The sequence below is a fragment of the Bos mutus genome, chromosome 25 (assembly GCF_027580195.1).
Source record: "Bos mutus isolate GX-2022 chromosome 25, NWIPB_WYAK_1.1, whole genome shotgun sequence".
NCBI lineage: Eukaryota > Metazoa > Chordata > Mammalia > Artiodactyla > Bovidae > Bos > Bos mutus.
The window spans coordinates 19784317-19808600 of NC_091641.1; the positions used below are offsets into that span (position 1 = coordinate 19784317).

Sequence of the window (24284 nt, forward strand, 5' to 3'; positions counted from 1 at the left end):
AGATTGGATAGGCCACGTATGGTAAGTGCGATCTAGAACTTTAAGACTTATTCAACCAGAAATCAAATTAACCACGATTCCTTGTTTCTGGCCACCTTTTATCAGCCAACAAATGAAGTATATCTTCCATGTTTACTTCAGGATTTTATACATACAGTTCAGTTTATACTAAAGACTCAAAGGATACTTTAAATAGGGAAATGGAAGAGGGAAGTGAAGTCATGACACACTTTCCTTCAAATAAGGCAATCATTCAACATTTGAAAAGTTTACTGAAAACTTTTATTGTAATCAAAAAGTGACATAACAGGGTTGTAATGAATTCAGCAAATCATTCTGCTGATATTTTAGAACTGATATCAGCTTTTGCCAGGCAATTAAAAAAATTCAAATGTGAAAATTTCACAGTACAGTAAACTCCACCCCAACTAATTAATGGTGGTTAAAAATAATAGGCCCTAGCAAAACCTCTCATGTTACATGGTCACAACTCACAATTCTGTACAAAAGTTCGTGTTATAAAGCTCTGATGTAAAAATCAAATAATCAAGCAGCAATATTTTAAGTGCAGCACAGGGTCTTCCGTATCATTATTTACAAGGCTTGAATCTCTTTACATTATAACAAAATTTAATACAGATGACTTAGGAATTAAGTCAATTTTTAAAAATCTGCCCTTCTACACAGTGACAGATTTCACTTTTTGGTCATCCTTCTCCTTCTCCTTTTCTTTATCTTTGCTCTTCTTTGACTTCTTTTTCTTATGTTTGTGTTTTTGGCTTTTTTCCAATTCTGCTTCAGTGCCTGCATGCTTCTTATGCTTCTTATGCTTTTTATGTTTCTTGTGCTTTTTCTTTTCCTTCTTTTTCTTCTTCTTCTTGCTGTCCTGACTTTCTGCAGAGCTGGCACTGCTGCTGTGGCTCCGGGTTTGGCTTCCAGAAGGGCTGTGACTTCTGCTTGGACTGACACTCGGGCTGCTCTGACTCTGGCTCCTGGTGACGCCTGCCTGGCTGACTGCTGCCGTGTCCAGGCTCTCCTTTGCTTTCTCCACTACTTTATCTTTCAGTTCCTTAGAAACCTTTCCTGCAGTTTCTTCCTCTTTTATAGACACATTGCTTTCACTGTCACTTTCATTATAGTCTGGTTCAAAAGCAGCTTCATCGGTTTCTCTAGTTAAGTCAGAGGACAGTCGAGAGGAGTGACTTAACTGGGGCTTAGGCTTGATGGTGTTCTTATCAATTTGCCCAGTAACTGGCTCTTTCTCAATCTGTGGGTCAGGTGGGTTAAGTATATTAAGTGATTTATTGCCACTTGACTCTTTACTGTTCTTTGCCTCTAACATATGTTTCTCACGATCTTTACAGGGATTTTTATCTACAGATTTTGTCTCTTCACTTAAGCGTTTAGTATCATAAGTGGCTTTATGATCATGAGGTTTTTTGTCTCTCGTGGGACTAGAATTACTTTTTTTGGAATCTCCTGTTCCTTTTTTAGGCAAATCTCTCTCCTCCCTTGGCTTAGTTTTTTGTCCAGATGCAGAGTCTTTACTCCGAGAAGGAGAGTCTTTTCTTCTTGTTAATTCATTCCTTTCATCTCTACGTTTGGAACTTGAATACTCTCTGTTGTCATAATCTGTTTTTTTGTCTCTGTTGGGAGTGAAGTCTTTATTTGAGGACCCTCGAATGGAATCATGCTTATCTTCTTTCCCAGAAGTTCTAGTCTCTTTGGAAGACTGAGACAGACTTTTAAAATTTCCTTGCTCATTCAGACGGTCCAGATTACTATCTTTCTCTGGCTGAGTGCTGTTGTTCTTTCTCTTTTCTGGGTTTTCCTTTTCCAATACTGAGTGATCTCGATCTTTGGTTTTCCCTTTTTCACTAGATGCAGAGTTTTTTGAACTTTTGACCTCATGCTGTGCAGTTTCATGGCTCACTTCCTTGGTGAGTTTCTGAATTTTCTCTGATGATTCACTTTCTTTTTCAGTATACTTGATTGCATTTGGTGGTTTAGTGCTAACATTTTTTATAACACTGGCAGGTTTTCCTACACTTGATATAGGCTGTGAGGTGGATTTAACATCTTCTTCTTCAGATTCAAAGTCATCTTTATCCCATTTGGATTGGGGAACCTGGATCATAATAATAACATCTTCAGCAGGAGCTGTGTTGTCATTATTATATTCTTCCATTGTCTTAATGACAGTTCGCTTTGTATCTGTTTTTTCCTCAGATTTCCGCACAGGACTGCCTCCAGTCGAACTGGTACTAAAAAGAATTAAAATATTTTTTATTCAATGAAGAACTCGTAACTGTTAAACACTGATGAGTATAAAAAGACTTAACTTAAATATAATAAATGCCCTTTCAAGTTTCAAAAGCCCACTTACTCTGCTCTAAGATATGTGTGTATGATTACATAAAAGTAAGTGTGGCTCACTCCCAAAATCTACTTAACATCTGTTATCTTTTAACAATTGTTATCCTCAAAGACAAGAGTAACCAGCTAACCCCTAACATCAATACATTCTTAAGAAACATATTCTCCTTTTTTCACCCCTGCCATTATCAGCTACCTGGTATAATCCACAATGCAACCCTCCCCACCCCACCCCTCCCCAATTATCAGATACCTGGTATAATCCACAAGTGTTGAGCTGGATCCTTCAGTTCCAGTCACTTTCCGCCTGACCTTTCCTTTGACTTTTTCTTGTTTCACTTTGCCAGATGTTGATTCCAATTTTTCAGAGGGTTCTTTTGTGTTAGATACATTTTCTGTACTTCCAATTTTTTTACCAGTTTCTCTGTTAAGCTTGATTTTTTTGGCTGGAGCAGCTGATGATGAAATTTTGTCTTTTTCAGGTGTCCTATCCATCTTTTCAATATCAAGCTCCATTTTGCGCTTGGGTGATGGTTTCACTATTTCAGTTACTTCTAATTTAGAGATTTTCATTGAAGATGACTCAAAATCTTTATCTACACTTTTTTCTTCAGTTTTTCTCTTCCTTTTTTCTCCCTTGCTATCAAGTGGTTTACTTTTCTCATTAGGCTTCCTGGCCTTTTCTTCCTTACTAGCTACCTTCTCTGACTTGATGTCTTTGGAGTAGTCCTTCTTCACTTTTTCCTCTTTGACTGGTTTTGTCTCCTGGTGCTCCTTTACTGACTTTGAGTGAGCTTTTCTGGGGGTACCAACCGTCTTTTCATCTTTTTGAGAGGAAGATGATGATTTCACATTGTCAGTCTTCGGGGTCTCCTCTTTGGCTTTTTTAAGTGGAGGTTCAGATCGAGGAGATTTTTCACGCTCTCCATCTAGTTTTTCTTGGGGTCCTTTAGCAGGTTTTACAACAGTTTCTTTTTTGGATACAGTAGATCCATCATTTTTCCGTTTGGTCTTGTCACCTTTTGCTTTAGGTTTATCTTTTTCTCTCTTGTCTTTTTCAGACACTGATTTAAAAGTAATGGATTCAGCATCCATTGGTTCATCTCTAACAGGTGTAGCATCATCTCTACTTGGGAGAACAAACAATGAGTCTGTTTTATTTTCCTCACCACTTGTAGGCTCTCTTGATTTCCTAGAAGTGTCTAGTAACTCTGGGTTCAGAAAGCCTTCACTTTCTTCTCCCCTTTCTTCTTTTTCGATGTTTCTTATGTTTATTTCCTTTACCATCTCCTGGAGCATTTTCACCTTCCTTGTCTTTTGACTTTGTATTATCCTTCTGATTGTGACTGTCTCTCGATGAAAGCTTTTCTGGATAGTTGCCACCTACATTTCGACTTCTATGACTCTGTCCACCAGAGTAATCCTCTCTGCGGCCTCTTGTGAAGGGAGAATTCCTAAGGTTAAGTGGTAAAAATCTTTCTGGAGAAAAGTTCTCTCTATTTGCTGATGGTCTAGGCTGTGCTCCAGTAGCAAAGCCTTTGTAATATTTTTCATACCACTCTCGATATTTTCTCTCCCATTCTCGATAACGTTCTTTCTCAAATGGGTCTCTAAAGTCAACACTCCTCCCATAATAAGCTTTCATGTCATAAGGTGGTGGAACTTCTCTGAATCTGTTAAAATATTCACGCTCTGTTTCTCCTTGAGGTACATTACGTTTATTAGGAGACTGTCCCCTAAATGCTTGAGGAGATCTTGATCGTGAGTGATACCGTCTATATGGAGGTGACCTTGACCTAGATCGATGATACCCGTGCGATCTAGACCGTGAACGGTAATTTCGACTCTTTCCTCTGCCTCTTCTGGGGTATGGAGGTGATCGTGAATAGGAACGAGAATGTGAGCGGCTAAATGATCGAGAATAAGAACGTGACCGCGTTGAACCAGATCTTGATTTAGAATAAGTATATGAACTTCTTGAATAGGATGAACCACTATAGGGAGACTTGGACCTAAAAAAAAAAAAAAAAACAATAATTGATAGTTGAGAAATATATACTAAATAAAATACAGATTCTTGCATTCAAGTATGTTCTCCTCATGGTTCCATATTTCTTTATATCAAGTTTCATCTTAGATGATTAAAGAGGCACAGTGACCTCTACTGGAATGGAATAAAGTACACAAAGATCAGAGCAATCACTTGTTGCAAAACAAAAGTGAAGTCTTAATAATTAGAGTGAAGTGCATTAATGTACCGTGAATTATATGAGCTAATCAACACTAGACAAAATGCCAATTAAATTTAAATTTTACTTCCTATCTGATTATTTTAAGTAGCACTGATTTTTCTCTTTTTGTCCTTTACTGGCCAACAGTCTAGCTTTAAAAGGAACCATATTTTGAGCATAAGCTTAAAAAAGAAGTCTTCTAAACAAGCTTCTAGGGAATTTTTATAATTCAGTTTTTCTATCAATAAAGCAATTTGTAGTCTACTGTTATTTCATAATCACACAGGTTAATGTTCCAGCAGAAAGCTGTAGCCTTAAGAGGGTCCTCAGAAATGTATTCTTCGGCTACTCCCCTATTTCTTTCCTTCTATAAACATTTCCCAATTTTTTTCATACTATAAATAACTTCAAGGGACAAGGGTAATTTAATCCCCATAACTGCTAGTTCTACACAATAGAATTTACAGTGAGATATTATTTCCATAAACAGATACTGGGAAATAAGCTACATTTCCATTTCTATAAACCTAGACCGAATCAGAAAAATTCCATAACTGTGATGTTATTTATATCCATAGCTAATCCCTGGATATTCAAAGTCCCATTTGCAATTCTGTTGTGAAGGCTTGCAAAACACTAACCTGGAAAATGAGCGCCTACGCTCCTTTTGAATCTTTTTGTATTCCATCAATTCCTTAGCAAAATCATTTGTAAACTCATCTAGCTTGGACTTTTTCTTTTCCCTAGTAAAATAAAGTTAAAGAGTGAAAGTTAACAAAAACCATTTAAGAAAACTAACAAGACAAATGTAATTAGATTATGAATGAAATGAATGAAATTGCCATTAGTTTTCCACTTTAAAACTATAAATAACTAGGAATCCCTGAGGAAGTTGCTTGTATGACTTGGTTTAAGTTTTAGGTGATTTTTCTTACACTAACTGGAAACACTGGAAAATGCTTCCAAAGATACCTGTTTAATGTTACATCAGAAAATGAACGTGTAGAGTAATTTCAAATTAGAACACTTACTCTTCTTTTAGTCGTCGTTGCTCTCTATAGAATTCTTCCCTGGACAAAGGTGGTGCTTGTGTTGTTGGGATGGTATTAGAATGAGCAGTCTGTACTCCAGATGACACCCAAGGTGCAGATAAATTGGTTGGAGCTGGAGGAAACCCTGGAGGGGGAACACTATACCCAGCAGGTGGTGGCTGGCCAGGAGGAAACTGAGGAGAGAACTGTGGTGGAGGAACACCTGGGAGAGGAAGTGTGTGGGGAGGAGGCGGATACAAGGGAGGGGGTGGGACAGGCACAAACACTGGAGTCGCTGGCAGTGACGGGCCTTGAGTTCTCTGTGATCTTTCGCTGTGGTGTCGTCCACGGTTTATACTTCTGGAAAAATAATTCCAAGATATTAAAGCATCTGAGATAAGGAAGCTTATCTTTTCTATCCCAAAACTCTTTAAATAAGCATCAGGACACTGATATAAACTGAATGTAAAGGTAACATCATTCACATGTTAAAAACAACTTTTCAGGCCAGTTAGGGACTGAGAAGATATACGTTTACAAGGCCTTCTTTATATGGAGACACTATGTTCTCTTGTGAAGTTCCAATTATCACTTCACAATGATCTCTTGTTACTTCTTAATCCATCATTTAAAGGAGCTGATAGGTTAAAGCCTGTGATCTGGTTCTCCCCAAAATGCCTTCCAAGATCAAGTTTAAATGAAGAAAACCCACTTCCTATAATCTTTTTGAGTAAATATGTAAAGACCCTTCAAACTAGAACAATTACTAGTTTAACAGTTGTAATCAGTAACTGAAAATCTGTTTTATTCTCACACAGTTAAAATTAAGTGCTAAAATTCTGCCTCATCAAAGAAACAGTGGTTTAAAAAAAAAAAAAAAGTGGGCTTATTTCTGTTAAGCTTTTTAAAAGGATCTTTAAATTACAGGTAACTGGTATACAACAGCAGCAGTAGGGGTTTAGATTTTAAGCCTCTTTTCAGAGAGTCTGATTTAGTAAATATCCTATTAAATACGTGATTTAGCAACAAAACAGTAGTTATCCTTCATAAGCTTAGCAATTCCCTTTGGTGCACTAGAAGATATCCTTAAGAATGACCTAGAGAGTAAAACTTATATGGGTTACTTCTTAGATTGACACTGCTTGTGTATCTCCAGAGCAAGGGTCCCTAACAATCTCCTGTCTCTTCTTTTAGAAGAAAAGATGGCAGAAGACTGGGACAACTGAGTCTAGGAGAGAAATATGTGCAATTCTTCTTTACATTAGGAGTTGAACTGGTTAACATTCACTTTAAATTAATGACAACATCTTAAACATTGTATAGGCTTTACTGACTTCCCTCTACACTCAACAGAGATAAGCCAATATTCTGCTATGTGCTGACAAGGAGAAAGTAGTCCTTAAGAAGGAGTAGCAAAGATGTAGCCTTAAAAACCCAATATTTAAAATACTAAATGTAACCTATTCTTTTATAGGCCTCTCAAGCGCAACTCAAGATTTAAGTGAGGTATCTGCAAACCAAATGAACTCATTTCCCTTGCCACTGCTATGCTTTAATTTTTGCTGTATTTTTCAGTGTGTCATCAGATTACTGTTATTCACGACTTTTAGCAAGCCTACCTGTAGCAGCTTCTCTCTCCTCTTCTAATTTGCTGTGGTGGAGAAACCAAGTATCCAAGTTTGTTGGAACTATGTGGAAAGATAAAATAGGCTTGAGTATAATACATGATCTTTTGGTGCACAGACTTTAAGACACCTATTTTTTAACTATTCCGGAAACTTTTCCTTACTCCCTGATTCTTGCTTGTTCCAGATAGAGAGATATGAGCAAGCATTGTATGTACCTGAATATTTTTTCTGATTAACATTATAAACAATGAAGCCTCAATATAAACTTCATGTAGTACATTTTAATTAGCATTTTATAACGTTACTTTGAACTGTGTGTTTTTTTTTTTTAAAAAGATCCCATGTACTTAAAAAAAGTTAAGTATTTATTTATTGGCTGTGCTGGATTGCTGCTCGGGCTCTTCTCTGCTTGTGGGGAGCAGGGGCTGGTCTTTGTGGCAGTGTGCAGGATTCTCACTGGGGTGGCTTCTCCTGTTGCACAGCATGGACTCTAGGGCGCATGTACTTCAGCAGTTACGAACCCTGGGCTCAGCAGTTGCAGTTCCTGGGCTCTAGAGAACACAGGCTCAACAGCTGTGGTGTATGGGCTTGGTTGGTCCTAGGCATGTGGGATGTCCCCGGACCAGGCATCAGAACCCTGCGTTGGCAGGTGGGTTCTTCACCAATGAGCCACCAGGGAAGCCTTGAACTTAACTGTTACAGAAAAGGAAAAGAGTCCTTTTATCTGCTGGGAACTATGTGGAGGTGTCTGACATGTGAGGTAAGTAGCACCATTCCAATTCTACAGATGAGGCTAAGGTAAGTAGCACCATTCCAATTCTACAGAGGAGGCTGAGAAGTACAATCACACACTCACTGTCATACAGCTAGTAAATGCAGGAGCTGGGATTCAAACCCAGATCTGTCTTCAAATCCTGTATTCTTTCTACTGATAGATTTGTATGTGTGTGTGTTAGTCACTCAGTCATGGCTGACTCTGTGACTTCATGGACTTTAGCCCACCAGGATCTTCTGTCTATGTAATTCTTCAGGCAAGAATACTGGAGTGGGTAGCCATTCCCTTCTCCAGGGAAATCGTCCCAATCCAGGCATTGAACCTGGGTCTCCCACACTGCAGGCAGATTCTTCACCATCTGAGCCACCAGGGAAGCCTTTTCTACTGATACATTCTTAACATACTTTTTCTATAATGAGTCTGATTTATCTTTCAAACAAAAAGATCAAAGTTTTAGAATATAAGCCAGTTTATATGAATTAAATATATGAGCTATATAAACATAAATATTATATAAAACAATAAACAAATCTGATTTTTAATGCCATAAAAAATTATACCCTATAGAATTTTTTGCTTTTTCTTCTGAGAGGAGGAAGGACTTATTACAGGGACTGTTCACAAAGCATGTCGCTCAAACTTCATAGATTTTAATATGTAATAGAATTTAATTAACTGAACTATTCAAAATGAGAAATTTTGTGATTGATACACTTTAAAAAGAATTTATAAGTTTATAATTATTTTAGAAAACACATTCTTTTAGAAAATAATTCTTCATATAGTCTTGAGTTTGTGACATTTTACATAAAAACTGTAAACTACGGCATATAAGAGAGTTTATAATAAAAGACACTCAGCAACACACTACTTAGATTGTAATTTCTATCTCTGGTTTGAAAGCAATCATCTGAAGATTATGTGAAACATATACTTACTGTTCCCAACCTGGTCGACCACCACCTGGACGAGCAGCATTTATTCTTACTGGACCTTGGACAAAAAAATAAGAACAACTAAATATACAATTATATGCTGAATAAAGCTAAAATTATTTTTTAAGGGAAAAAATTCAAACCAAAATGATTTTATACTCACCAGTTGTGGGGATCAACTGTCCATGCAATAATGACTGTCCAAGCAAAGAGGGGGTTCCAAGTACAGGCACCTGGTAACCCTTTAGAAAAAAACACAAATAGTTAAAAAACAAAACAAAAAACTACTGTAATAATATAAAAAGGTCTCCAAATTTAAAAGCCAATGAAACTTACCTTCTCTTCCATAAGAGCAGTAATTGCAATTGAAGAAGCTCCCTTTGAATGTTCTGATGCAAGTGCTGCAGCTGGCAGTATTTTATTATCTGAATCCCTAGAAAATAAAATAATTTACAACAACATTAAAAGGTCATTACAAATAAAGAATTAAAGGTACAAACTTCCAGTTATGTAAGATAAGTACTCAGGATGCAATGTACAACATGATGACTGTAGGTAACACAGCTGTATGGTATACTGGAAAGCTGTTAAGAGAGATTAAATCCTAAGACTTCTCATCACAAGGAGGTGAGAACTCTTTTTTCCACTTCTTATTGTATTTAGGTGAGAAGACGGATGTTAGCTGATCCTACTGCAGTAATTATTTCACAATATGTGTAAGTCAAATCAGCACGCTGTGTGCCTTAAATTTCAATGAGAATATTTTCCGTATTTTTGAAGAAAAATTCTATTATTCCAAAGATTGAGTCATATTTAAAGGCCTCAAACACTTGCGGAGAGGAGCCACCGCACGTCCAAGGAGCAGTGGCTGCAGCGCGCAAAGGAGGGCCGAGAGGAGCTACTCCATGTTCAAGGTCAGGAGGGTTGGCCAGTGAGGAGATATCCCTCGTCCAAGGTAAGGGACAGCAGCTGCACTTTGCTGGAGCAGCTGTGAAGAGATACCCCACATCTAAGGTAAGAGAAACCCAAGTAAGATGGTAGGTGTTGCAAGAGGGCATCAGAGGGCAGACACACTGAAACCATAATCACAGAAAACTAGCCAATCTGATCACAAGAACCACAGCCTTGTCTAACTCAATGAAACTAAGCCATGCTGTGTGGGGCCACCCAAGATGGGAGGGTCATGATGGAGAGATCTGACAGAATGTGGCCCACTGGAGAAGGGAATGGCAAACCACTTCACTTTTCTTGCCTTGAGAACCCCATGAACAGTATGAAAAGGCAAAATGATAGGATACTGAAAGGGAAACTCCCTGGGTTGGTAGGTACTCAATATGCTACTGGAGATCAGTGGAGAAATAACTCCAGAAAGCACGAAGGGATGGAGCCAAAGCAAAAACAATACCCAGCTGTGGATGTGACTGGTGATCGAAGCAAGGCCCGATGCTGTAAAGAGCAATATTGCATAGGAACCTGGAATGTTAGGTCCATGAATCAAGGCAAATTGGAAGTGGTCAAACAGGAGATGGCAAGAGTGAACGTCGACATTCTAGGAATCAGCAAACTAAAATGGACTGGAATGGGTGAATTTAACTCAGATGACCATTATATCTACTACTGTGGGCAGGAACCCTTAGAAGAAATGGAGTAGCCATCATGGTCAACAAAAGAGTCCGAAATGCAGTACTTGGATGCAACCTCAAAAATGACAGAATGATCTCTTCGTTTCCAAGGCAAACCATTCAATATCACAGTAATTCAAGCCTGTGCCCCAACCAGTAACGCTGAAGAAGCTGAAGTTGAATGGCTCTATGAAGACCTACAAGGCTTTCTAGAACTAACACCCAAAACAGATGTCCTTTTCATTATAGGGACTGGAATGCAGTAGGAAGTCAAGAAACACCTGGAATAACAGGCAAATTTGGCCTTGGAGTATGGAATGAAGCAGGGAAAAGGCTAATAGAGTTTTGCCAAGAGAACGCACTGGTCATAGCAAACACCCTCTTCCAACAACACAAGAGAAGACTCTACACACGGACATCACCAGATGGTCAACACCGAAATCAGATTGATTATATTCTTTGCAGCCAAAGATGGAGGAGCTCTATACAGTCAGCAAAAACAAGACTGGGAGCTGACTGTGGCTCAGATCATGAACACTCTATTGCCAAATTCAGACTTAAATTGAAGAAAGTGGGGAAAACCACTAGACCATTCAGGTATGACCTAAATCAAATCCCTTATGATTATACAGTGGAAGTGAGAAATAGATTTAAGGGACTACATCTGATAGAGTGCCTGATGAACTATGGACAGAGGTTCGTGACATTGTACAGGATACAGGGATAAAAACCATCCCCATGGAAAACAAATGCAAAAAAGCAAAATGGCTATCTGGGGAGGCCTTACAAACAGCTGTGAAAAGAAGAGAAGCAAAAAGCAAAGGAGAAAAGGAAAGATATAAGCATCTGAATACAGAGTTCCAAAGAATAGCAAGGGGAGATAAGAAAGCCTTCCTCAGCAATCAATGCAAATAGAGGAAAACAACAGAATGGGAAAGACTAGAGATCTCTTCAAGAAAATCAGAGATACCAAGGGAACATTTCATGCAAAAATGGGCTCGATAAAGGACAGAAATGGTATGGACCTAACAGAAGCAGAAGATATTAAGAAGAGGTGGCAAGAATACACAGGAGAACTGTACAAAAAAGATCTTCATGACCCAGATAATCACGATGGTGTGATCACTCACCTAGAGCCACACATCCTGGAATGGGAAGTCAAATGGGCCTTAGAGAGCATCACTATGAACAAAGCTAGTGGAGGTGATGGAATTCCAGTGGAGCTATTTCAAATCCAAAGATGATGCTGTGAAAGTGCTGCACTCAGTATGCCAGCAAATTTGGAAAACTCAACAGTGGCCACAGAACTGGGAAAAGGTCAGTTTTCATGCCAATCCCAAAGAAAGGCAATGCCAAAGAATGCTCAAACTACCACACAATTGCACTCATCTCACACGCTAGTAAAGTAATGCTCAAAATTCTCCAAGCCAGGCTTCAGCAATATGTGAACCATGAACTTCAAGATGTTCAAGCTGGTTTTAGAAAAGGCAGAGCAACCAGAGATCAGATTGCCAACATCCGCTGGATCATCAAAAAAGCAAGAGAGTTCCAGAAAAACATCTATTTCTGCTTTATTGACTATGCCAAAGCCTTTGACTGTGTGGATCACAATAAACTGTGGAAAATTCTGAAAGAGATGGGAATACCAGACCACCTGACCTGCCCCTTGAGAAGCCTATATGCAGGTCAGGAAGCAACAGTTAGAACTGGACATGGAACAACAGACTGGTTCCAAATAGGAAAAGGAGCATGTCAAGGCTGTATATTGTCACCCTACTTATTTAACTTCTATGCAGAGTACATCATGAGAAATGGTGGGCTGGAAGAAGCACAAGCTGGAATCAAGCTTGCCGGGAGAAATATCAATGACCTCAGATATGCAGATGACACCACCCTTATGGCAGAAAGTGAAGAGGAACTAAGAATAGCCTCCTCATGAAAGTGAAAGGAGAGTGAAAAACTTGGCTTAAAGGTCAACATTCAGAAAACAAAGATCATGGCATCTGGTCCCATCACTTCATGGGAAATAGATGGGGAAACAGTGGAAACAGTGTCAGACTTTATTTTCTGAGGGCTCCCTTGGACTGCAAGGAGATCCAACCAGTCCATTCTAAAGGGTATCAGTCCTGGGTGTTCATTGGAAGGACTGATGCTAAAGGTGAAACTCCAATACTTTGGCCACCTGATGCAAAGAGTTGACTCACTGGAAAAGACTCTGATGCTGGGAGGGATTGGGGGCAGGAGGAGAAGGGGACAATAGAGGATGAGATGGCTGGATGGCACTTCATGGCAAATAGATGGTGGAACAGTGTCAGACTTTATTTTTTTGGGGCTCCAAAATCATTGCAGATGGTGATTCCAGCCATGAAATTAAAAGACGCTTACGCCTTGGAAGAAAAGTTATGACCAACCTAGATAGCATATTGAAAAGCAGAGGTATTACTTTGTCAAGGCTATGGTTTTTCCAGTGGTCATGTGTGGATGTGAGAGCCGGGATTCTGAAGAAAGCTGAGCACCAAAGAATTGATGCTTTTGAACTGTGGTGTTGGAAGAGAGATCTTGAGAGTCCCTTGGACTGCAAGGAGGTCCAACCAGTCCATCCTAAAGGAGATCAGTCCTGCGTGTTCACTGGAGGGACTGATGCTGAAGCTGAAACTCCAATACTTTGGCCACCTCATGCGAAGAATTGACTTACTGGAAAAGATCCTGATGCTGGGAGGCACTGGGGGCAGGAGGAAAAGGGGACAATAGAGGATGAGATGGCTGGATGGCATCACCAACTTGATGGACATGAGTTTGGGTGAACTCTGGGAGTTGGTGATGGACAGGGAGGCCTGGTGTGCTGCAATTCATGGGGTCCCAAAAGTCAGACACGACTGAGTGACTGAACTGAACTGAAACACTTGCAGAGTTCAAAAAATAATAGGTCTGCAGAAAATGTCTGCAGTACACAAATATTCTTACTTCAGGAATGCATTATCTGTGATGACAGGATTATAAGGTTTCCTTTTGCACGTAACTAAAAAATTATTAACGGGAAAAAAAGTTTTAAATTACATCTTGTTGTTCCTAACACTGTTCTCCATCACACTTGCATTAAAGTGACTTAAATCAAAGGTGATGTAAACTTCTGGGGAAAATGAGCCAGACTGGACTTTGGAAGAGTTCTTCATATGTAAGTAAAATGTATGATGAAGGAATCTTGTAAAAAGTACAATCTATGAAATGATAGAAACTGGTGCAGTTTTAAGACTATTAAAGCTTAAAAAAAAAATGTTGCAAAACCAAAAAGAGAAAAAAAGGATTTAGAGTTAAATTCTACTTCCAGCTCTAGTAAGTCAAAAAGGTACTCTAAGGTAAGTCAATGAATAAAAGACCACTCCCACTATTAATCAAATGAAAGGCTGAACTAGATCAGTGGGATTTTATTCTTTTTCATCATGATTTGTGACATGATACTCAAGTTTCCTGTGCTGTACAGTAGGATCTTGTTGTTTATCCATCCTATATATACAAGTAGTTTGCAGGGATCTCTTTAGTATACTTGTAAAGGTCCTACTCCTAAAAATTTTGCTTCTGGGAAAATACCCCTGGCATCTTAATTTTTCAAAGCTGGTTCATTTTTTTAAGACTTGGACTTACAGAGCCACTGGACTATATAGTCATAGGTCCCTTTCATTTCAGAAGCAGTAGGATTTAAGTGAGGTTTTGCTACTCTCCTACATAATTATGCTCCAAAACAATTATTTCTGACCTTTCTACCAGTGTTTCATCCCGTCCCCTCTGTTCTTAGTTCTACTCAAATCTACTGTTTTTTAATACCATCATTATGATCACAAGTGAACGCTCCCTCCTGTGAACTGCAAAGCTGTTATGGGATACTATTCAACATTTAAGAGGGGTTGCTGGCAATCTGTATAGTTTTTGACTTTGGGACATTTAATCATTTACAAATGAATCTGCTTCATCTGTTTATTCCTCCAGTAAGACTAAGTCATTTCTTTTTTTTTCATTTGGCCATGCTGTGTGGCTTATGGGATCTCAGATCTCCAAAAGGGATTGAACCCGGGCTCCAGCAATTCAAGAGCCAAGTCCTAATCACTGGACTGCCAGGGAATTCCAAAAGACTAAGCCGTTTCTTACAAGTCACCCACCTTACTGAATACAGTAGGATGCTACAGACTGCCAGTCAATAAAACAACAATTTAAGCAATATACAAAAAAACAAACAAAAAAAAACCATCTCTGGTCTCAGTTGTTTCCTAACAGTGAGAAATACAGACTTACCGAAAAGGTCCATCTGATTTTTCTGAGTGGACTGATATGGAGACTGTTGCAGTTATATCAGGTACGGGGGCTGGGGCAGAAGATGGATTTCCAGGGACAGGAGGGGCCAAAGAAGACTGATTAGAGGTTAGTGAAGACATAGATGGAGCCGGGTGAGTTGATGAAGATGTCACTGGAATCATCAGAGGATCCTGCTGTCTTGATATTGGAGATCTCATCAGAGGCTGTAGGTTCCGCTGGATGAGTGGTCTTGGAGGTGGTATTGGGGGAGGGGGTGGGGGTAACTGTTTTCTTAGTCTTTTCGTATAACCAGTTTCATTTTTGAAGTTATTAACAGCCTATAGACACCAAACATAAAAATGCAGAAAAAGATGTAGTATTTACTCAAGTACAGTTAAATCAAAAGATTTTTTAAAAATTTTCATAAAAGGAATATAAATATAGCTACCTGTCGTAAGAACTTATTGGCAATTAAAGCGTCAGGAGAGACGTCATTCTGATGACATGTTGGACATGTATGTTCATCTGATTCCAAGAGTGCTGTCCTTATACCTATGTATAAGATTTTAAATATTAACAAAAGCACAGTTAGGAACCCAGTTTTTGGCCATGAATTGAAAAGATGGCTTATATGTGTTCAGTTACACTACTATTTTCCAAGCACACATTACTCATCACTTCTATTCTTAGATTAAGAAATTTAAAAGTAAATTTTAAATTTAAGAAATTTAAAAGTAAAATTTCTCTCCTGGTTATCACTCCTCTGCTCTAACCTCTACCTTAAACACAGAAGTAATGGATATAAGCTAAACAAACATTTAAATTGAGAGAAAGGACACTCTTTCTCAAATACCATTCTCTTTGGTTAGCTAACATCTAATGTATTATAGGGAGAAAATAGAAATATAGCCTAGAAAAAGACAAAATCATTATGTTGTAAATACAGGGCTTTAAAAAAAGCAATCACTTAGGAATACCCCAGTGGTCCAGTGGTTAGGACTCTACACTGCTGAGGGCCAGGGTTAAATACCTAGTCAGGGAGTTTAGATCTTATAAGCTATGTGGCATAAACAAAATTTAAAAAGGCATCACTAGGAAAGGGCATTAATATAGCAGAAGCATTATTCAGGCAAGGAAATCAGAAACATCTATAGCACAGCAGGTAAGAAGGAATACCAAATTACAGATGTACTGATTATGATTCAGTATAGTAAAAAAAAATTCCAGTTATATAAAGTGGTTTGTAAATTTAAGACACACTCTGAAACAAGCCTTAAGTAACCTCTTCTTGACTTTTGTCTTCACTGAAGAGCTTCATAACAAAGATTTGTATTCCAAAACTCTCTTTTCTTGTTTTTCTTTCGGCTGCACCACATGGCATACAGGATCTTAGTGGATCTTACGTTCCCTGACCAGGGACTGAACACCCTCTGACTCCAGCAGAAACACAAGGAGTCTTAACCACTGGACCACAAAGGAAGTCCCCCAAAACAATCTTTAGAAATGAAAAGGACCAAAGCAGGACTGGGCAATGAAATTTTTAGATGACATTATTTTCATCTGGGGAAGAACGGAAAAACTTAAGGTAAGTGGCAGAAGAGAATCAAGTGCTAATATAAGATAAATGACTAGGAAAAAAAAGTCACAAGCAACCCCCTGGCAACTGTTTGGATAATATGTTTACAGACCGTAGTTCTCAATCACCCTTAGGAATTTTAGAGTAAGCTATTTTTCACATTCCTAGAAAAGGACTTATTTTTAAAAAATACTTTGGAAATGTCTAAGGCCCCAAAAGCTTTTAAATTTCTCTATACTGATACCATTTAAAACATATTTGAAACAAAAATCCTACATTTTATAAAACCTCAGTAAAGACACCTTGATGAAGGTAAAGAAAGTGGTCAATTCTAAAGGACAGACTTTTTAAAAAAAAAAAAAGGAGCAACAAAAAGTTATTAAATGTTCAGATGCATGTATCAATAATTCATATTTTATCATTTAAATATATATTGTTCTAAGAGCCTTTCCAAGGAAATACACACACTCTAAAATACATATCTTCAAAGGTTCAACATTTCTTACATTCATCACAGTAACTGTTTCCACAGCAGGGAATGACAACAGCATCAGTCATAATATCTTTGCAGATGAGACACAACAACTCATCCGGGATAGGATCATCTTCTTCTGAAGATGATGATGGTTCCTCTGGCAAAAAAGGTGGTTTTTCTTTCTTCCCAATTGCATATGCCTCTCTGTAAAAGAAGGTCTTAGTGTTTTAACACTGTTATGGGAAAGTATTTCCAAGATATTTATATATTCTACTATACAATAGTGGGAACTTATAATCTAGTATGATGCCAAATTAGTTTATACAAGTGTAGTACTTTCCAAAATAAGAAAGCAGTTATGAATATCCTCCCCTAAACAAAAAGATATAAAACAAAATCCTAAGAGAGTATAACAAAACAGAAAGAAAAAAAAAAGCCATAAAATTGGCTAAAAGGATCTTAGATTCTGTATTTCTAAGAACTGTGAGTCAGAGTGGTACTGTGACACAATCAAGTACCACAAAGTTATATTTAAATGGCAGAGACAGGATTTGAGCTTTAGTGATGACAACGCCCTAATCACTGCTCTCCAGCCTACCATGTTTCCTGGAAAAGTTTTTTTCCCCCTGAGTCTAACAGTCTCCAAACCTGTGAAAATACTAGTGTGAATGTCACAATACGGGAAACTAAAATTGGTACTGACATTACACAATTAAGGTGGATAATTCAAAGGAAATATGTCACTAATCACATCTATAATTAATAAACAGAATTAGACTTCAAAACAGTGGTCTTATACTTAATATTATGAGAGATTAATCTATGTATAGACAGTCGGAGTAGGAAATGGCAATCCACTCCAACATTCCTGTCTAGAAAATTCCATGGACAGAGGAGCCTGGTGGGCTACAGTCCATGGGGTCACAAAGAGTTGGACATGACTGAGCACAAGAAATATTAATGATTTAATTAGAAAAATGTGTAAAAAACTTAAAAGTAACACCTCATTAGACATTTGGGGGGGTCCATTTTTTTGTAAAAATTTTGTGGAAATGTTGGATATTAAATACATTAAAAACAAAGAAAAAAATAAGCCATTCTCAGACTTATCACCACCGCTTCCAATACCCCCATCTTCTCTGTAATCAGGCACATTTGTAAAACATAGGAATTCTTAGAGAAATCTTTTCTCTTTCATTCAGGAACAGAGTGTGTTCAACTCAATGCTAAAAATGAAAGAATCTCATCTGGACAGAGCAGGGTACCTTAGGTGTGTTATTTGTGTTGCAGTTGCTCCATAGACATCACCACGATTCCAGAAATAAGTATCAATTTGCTTATGCCCCATTGTTCCCAATTTGTGAAAGAGGAGTCTCCCACTGCCCAAAAGAGAGAAAAGAAAAGAAAAAAAAAAAAGAGGAGAACAGAGGATAGAAAAAGAAACAGAAGAAGAGTCTGAGTTGCGTATCAGTGGTGTTAGTGGAGAGGGTGAAAGTTTCATTTAAAATATTTGGGTTCCCATTTTCCCCAGTATTTGCTGTGTGTCTGTCACAAATGCACTTTTGTACTCCAGGATTCAAACAGCAATGAAGTTAATTATTAGTTATGAGTTTACAGGTGATGTTAATTCTTCCAACACAGATTTCTACTTAAATACTTTTACATTTACATCTTATTGTATTAAGATGAAGCGGTCTGCTCTTAAACTTTGTCTGTAAAAAGCCATCAATTTCAACCTAAAACTGTTTGGATGCATGTATGAAATGTCTGAATTAGAAACAGCATACAACAAACTGCTCTAAGATGAACCACAAAAACACACAATGGTAGACTGATAAAAAATAGATGGGAGTGAAGCTGAGAAAGTGAGCAGGGTTGGGAGTTTAGAAAAACATTAATTCTTATCTGTTAACTAAAGCAATGTATTTACCTACTCAAAAACAATCTTTTTTCAGAATCATTCTGTAAGCGTAGCATTTTCGTTGTCCTTACCTGCTCATCACATTTTGATAATATAGCACAAAGCCGACAAAAACTGTTCTTAATAAATATTCTGTCACTGGGAACATGGATATCTATTCTTTAAATTGATGTTTCTCAAGGCATGCCTTGAGCATCCTCTAACCTCATATTCTCCTGGAGGACTTGTTAAAGATGCAGACTGAGAATATAATCCCTCGGGGGTGGGGAGAGGAGTGGGACAGGGCACCTAGACTGTTTTAACACACTTCTGCAAGAGATTCTTTTGTACAATAAAGTTACAGAGTCACAGTCTCAGGGAACACTTAATACTGTGTTTTATGTTGTGTGAGTTTGCAACAGTTGAGGGTAATCAAAAGATAACTAAATGTATTAATAAAAGCAGATAAAATGGGAAGTGACCCAACTGAATTATGCCACTAGGTTTCCTGTCTATTCATTTCATTAAAAATTGGCTCCTAAAATAAAACCTGAAAACATGTGAAAAATAAGCATTAAGGTATGGCTTACAGAGCTACAAACAGTTTATAACAGAAAAATAGTTCTGAACTGTTATATAACAGATCTCAACTAACAGTTTATAAAATAAACCATACTTTAGAATCTTAAGATTCACATAGTATATCCAAACTAGTCAAGATACTTGAGTATTTCCTATAATCTTCACACTTAAATCTGCCTTGATATCTTGCAGAACTTTTATTCTTAAGCCTCTTGTTTCTTAAAAAGTCTAAGACACTTAACTTGTTCATTTAAAAGATGCAAATAGCATACAAGATTATGTAGGAGTATGTATGTGAATGAGGAAGAAAGCAGGGAATGACAGAAAAAAGAAAAATTAGAAGACCACAAGGAAAGTGGCACTCACTGGTAACAAAAACCCCAAATACATTTTTAATTTGCTTTAAATGGAGCAGACTGCAGCCTCTCATTCTTAACACAGAAATGCGACATATAGACTAAGACTTGGTATACAATGTTTGTAAGGAATCCAAGTAGCCAAGTTACAAGCCCAAGATTAAATAAAACACTATCACCGGGATTGACTGTAATCTCCACAGATCATACCCAATTTGAATACTTACGCATCTATAGTTGGTATGGCATATTTTCCAGTGTTGGTAAGCATTGCACCTTTCATGTTAGGATCTTTCACTTCCATCATAAAACTTCTGGGAATTCCAGTGCTCTTTTTAATCCTAGGACCAGATTCAAAGTTCTTATCCTACAGGTAGGGGAAAGGAGAGAGGAGGAAGAGAAAAAGCAGTTACCATTATTTAATAATATTAGCTAACACACAGTATTTACTATCTGCTTGTATTATTTGTAGAGCTTTACATGTATGATCTCATTTAATCCTCACAACAGCCATGTGAGGTAAGTACTATCACTATCTTCATTTCACAGAGAAGAAACAACAGGCTTGGAGACATTCACGTAACTTGCTCACTCAGTGGCAGTGTCAAGATTTGACACCGGTAGTTTGGCTCCAGAAGCTGTGCTCATTTGCCACTATAACGTAGAAGCCAATATTTACCAAGAGAAATAATATGGCTAAGGAAAAATTTTAGTTTGAACTTACCCCATTTGTTGGGCAATTCTTAATATAATGGCCAGGTTTACCACAACGGAAACAAGTATAAGATGGAGGTGGTGGACCTAAAGGTTTCTTCATGTAACTGAAAGGGGAAAAAAAAAGATTACATGAACACAAAGACTTTTTTAAAAAAAAAAAAAGCTCTTGACATGGGGGGCTGTTAAGTACCACCCCAAAATACGTACTAGAATAAAGTACTTATAAACTTACTTGATCGGGTCGTATTCATGGCCAGATTGCGACATCATTGCTTTAATTTTATCTTCTTCAGAAGCATTGGCTTCAGCCAGATTGGCAGTCTGTTTAACAGGTAATTATTTGACACACACATTAGAAACACATTTAAGACCACACAGCCAAAGACAACACCACTCATCCTGTAAAGAGCAATATCTAATCTTGCATAAAAACAGTTATTAACAAGTATAACCTAGAAGAGGCATGGGGAGTGCCTTAGGTCATTACATGATGTTTGGGTGTCTATGGGTTGAAGAAAGTCCTTCTGGGGGCACTCAAACCTTAGACCCTGTTTGTACCTTACATTAAGATTTACATACTACTCTTCTAAGTTAAAAACTGAGATTAAGTTAGAGAAACACTTGACATTTTTAAATATTAAAAATAATTCAAGTGTCATAGCATTAAGCATCAAGTGTCAAGCACACGACTTAGAGGTAGGGTTGGGGACAGGACACTGAACATATTATGCAGCAGATACTAGAAATCAGAAGGCTCTTTAAGTAGTGGTGCCAAATTTAAAATTAAGTGCAAAGCACATGCATTGAGCATTCAAATTATAAATCCAACTCTCCAAAGATTTATGAACTTCATCTCTGAGGTATTACATACAGTAGTCTAGATAATAAGCAGGGTCTAAGGGAGTGAGTCCTAATAACTTGAATCTTCAAGCATCTAGCACTCATTATCAGCCATTCATTAGGTTTTAGCTTTACATTCATCCACAAAACAAGCAACCAGTTTTAACACTTTATTGTAATTTTATATACAAAGAATGCTTAACATTAACAGAGCTTAGAACAACAGCAACATTTACAAAAAACTGGATTACAGATGTTGAACAACTAATTTGTTTGAACCCAAACATTAACTTACAAATAGTTAAAGAAAAAAAAAGTCCCCCAAACCTCCAAAACTCCCCAACTGCTTCCCACAAAGAAACAATGGAGGAATAGACCAGAACTCAAATATGGTCCTTACAGTACAGAAGACTTTAAACAGTGAACTATAAGTTGCTAAAGATGTTAACTCTATGCTAAACCACTTTGCATTAAAAAATTATTGAGGTTGGTTTTAGAATTATCAACTTTATACTTTTCCCACAACAGGAGTTTAAAAAGCTGTATTTGTTACTAGGACATTTTGGGGATACATTCTAGGGGATAAGGACAAAACCTACAACAAAGCCAAGGACAAGATAGGGACAGCACTAATGGAAAACTTGTCTACTAATTCACTTTGGTTGCTAAATATAATTTTATATTTCTGATAGCAGGGGAAAAAAGGATTTTTGGAAAACTTCCTTCTTGGCCCTCAAAACACTACCTGTTCTCTATCATTTGCCTTTTTTCCCCTAAAGGCATAATTTGCAAACTAAGTCTATTGTTTTAAAAATTAATCCATCACTAGTGCTTTCCCAAACAAAAGGTACACACTGTTGAGCAGAAAACTGCAAGCAATCTTATCGCAAAACATGGCATATACAATGATTTCAGGAGGTAACAATTTGCCCCTCTGCCAAACATACACATTGGTATATTCCTGCGAACAACTTTATACATTTACACAATTCATGTAGTCTGTGTTCAAACAAATTAGGTTGTTTAAAACTTTTTCTAATGCAGACAGACTACAAGTCTATAGCATAGAGAAACAACTGTATCACATTTAAAACGTTAACTTTCAAGGGATCAATTCAAATATTCAAGAAATAACCACGCAATTGTCCATGTAAAGGAAAGCTTCTATTTTGGCTGTATAAAGTCCACATAAATTACAGCCAAAATCAGGGAATTCCTCCAGAAATCTGTTAGTTTCCAATGTATAAATAAACAAAATGTATGAGAAAAAAGGCAAGTAAGTGTAGCTTCATTTGTTTCTTCTGTCTTGAAGATGAAACTCCAACATTATGGTGAAGCAAAATACTCCCCCTATCTTCTCAAAACAGCAGCTACTCTTTACAGGATAGTAATAATATGTACAAATGTTTCTGCAAAGTATTTCCTCCCCCAACCCCTCTTAAAACAACTGCTCCACATTAAAAAAAATTACGATGTTAGAAAAAGATTTATATTTTCAAGAATATATATATACCTTTGTAAGCTGGGCCAGAGAAATAGACGCAGAAGAGTCATCAATCTGTTCATAAAAAATTAAACACACATTCAAGTTCCACACTGAAAACATCTGAAAGTGATCATTTACTCCCTACTGCCACTTAATGTTCAAATATTGGGTATTTTTATTAGAAGTTTTCGAAAGAATGTTATCTTGTTTTAAGCTGAAATGTAGCTCACCCAACTTATCCTTTTCCACACATCTCACATACAATAAATAAAGGTTAATGGTTGAAGGGGATGCTATTACAATGAGAAAACAGTAAAGAAAAGGATAGGAAAGCTGCTCAGTGTGGTGATTAAATACTAAGAGTCCCAGGTTTATCAGTGATTTCTAAAACTAATGATGCTCAAGACAATGTACACTAGAAGAGAGAATAAGAAATCTAACTTTCCTATAATGCCAGTATACAACCCTGTAAAAACAAGCAGCTCTTTAAAGGCTCAGATAATTGCTTTAATAAAACAGCTCCCAAATAATTGCTACTTTCCCCTCTTTTGAGTACGTACTGCTCGGTCTGAATAAGTTTATTCTCCCATGCAAAGCATCAGTAGCTAATCTCGCCAAAGAAACCACAGCTTTATCAGGGCAAAAATTTTAAGCCAAATAAAGGGAAACAAAAGGCATCCCGGGGCAGGGCAAACAGAGCAGTTATAGGATGGACTTCAATATGCGGGGGAAATAGTTACTTTAATCAAAGGGAGCAAGTATTAAACATGGATATAAGAGGGCTTTAAAACACGTATGTTCAAATGTATTTAAAAGTGCTTATTTGTTTCCCTGAACTATATTAATATCAGTTTTTAAAAAGTGTTTATGCATGGGTGTGTAAATGTATACACACACACAATCTTTAGCGTGTAACTCTAAAGACATGATTTCCCTACAAGTGTACCAAAATGAAAACATTATCAGCTTCCTATATAGTAAGTGGGTTGCTTATTCAACATGTTACAAATTTCTCATGCATTACTGGTCAGAACTCTTCTTTAAAATGGAGAGAATGTAGAGATGTCTGGATCAAAGGAAAAAAAAAGTGAGTCTTCATCATGCATTTTTCAAGGATTCCAAAGAACTGAGAGTATTTGAAAAAGAAAAAAAAAAAAGCAGCATGACTTGGAGCCCCAAATAGAAATGTAACCAGTTTCAATATGTAGTTCTTAGCTTAATGCCACCACAGCAGGAATGCAATAAATGGAAATAAAACTAATGTTGGCTAAATTTAAAATACATCTTATACATGTCTTAAGAGTTTTAAAAGCTAGTTTGATGGATATTACTGTTGGGATGTTTATCTAAACAAAAGGTTCTCAGCTCCACATTGAGGGACTATAGAGTCCATAAATGCACTAACCCCATATACATTCCTAGCCATATAATCTATCAGTGGGTTGAAGTGTTCTTTCCTTAAAGAAT

General features: G+C 37.4%; 1 protein-coding gene across 1 annotated transcript in view; it reads right to left on the bottom strand.

Annotated features, from left to right (window-relative positions):
• Nucleotides 1-265: 265 nt before the first annotated feature.
• RBBP6 (RB binding protein 6, ubiquitin ligase) overlaps nt 266-24284 on the bottom strand; it is a 35634-nt gene continuing 11615 nt past the window's right edge. The window contains 16 exon segments of the mRNA XM_070362764.1: nt 266-2264; nt 2630-3618; nt 3620-4388; nt 5249-5350; nt 5639-5998; nt 7258-7326; nt 8980-9034; nt 9140-9218; nt 9313-9409; nt 14886-15223; nt 15334-15437; nt 16968-17140; nt 20002-20141; nt 20499-20595; nt 20724-20812; nt 22845-22889. Of these exon segments, the coding sequence (XP_070218865.1) occupies nt 680-2264; nt 2630-3618; nt 3620-4388; nt 5249-5350; nt 5639-5998; nt 7258-7326; nt 8980-9034; nt 9140-9218; nt 9313-9409; nt 14886-15223; nt 15334-15437; nt 16968-17140; nt 20002-20141; nt 20499-20595; nt 20724-20812; nt 22845-22889 (5091 nt within the window). The 3' untranslated portion in view covers nt 266-679.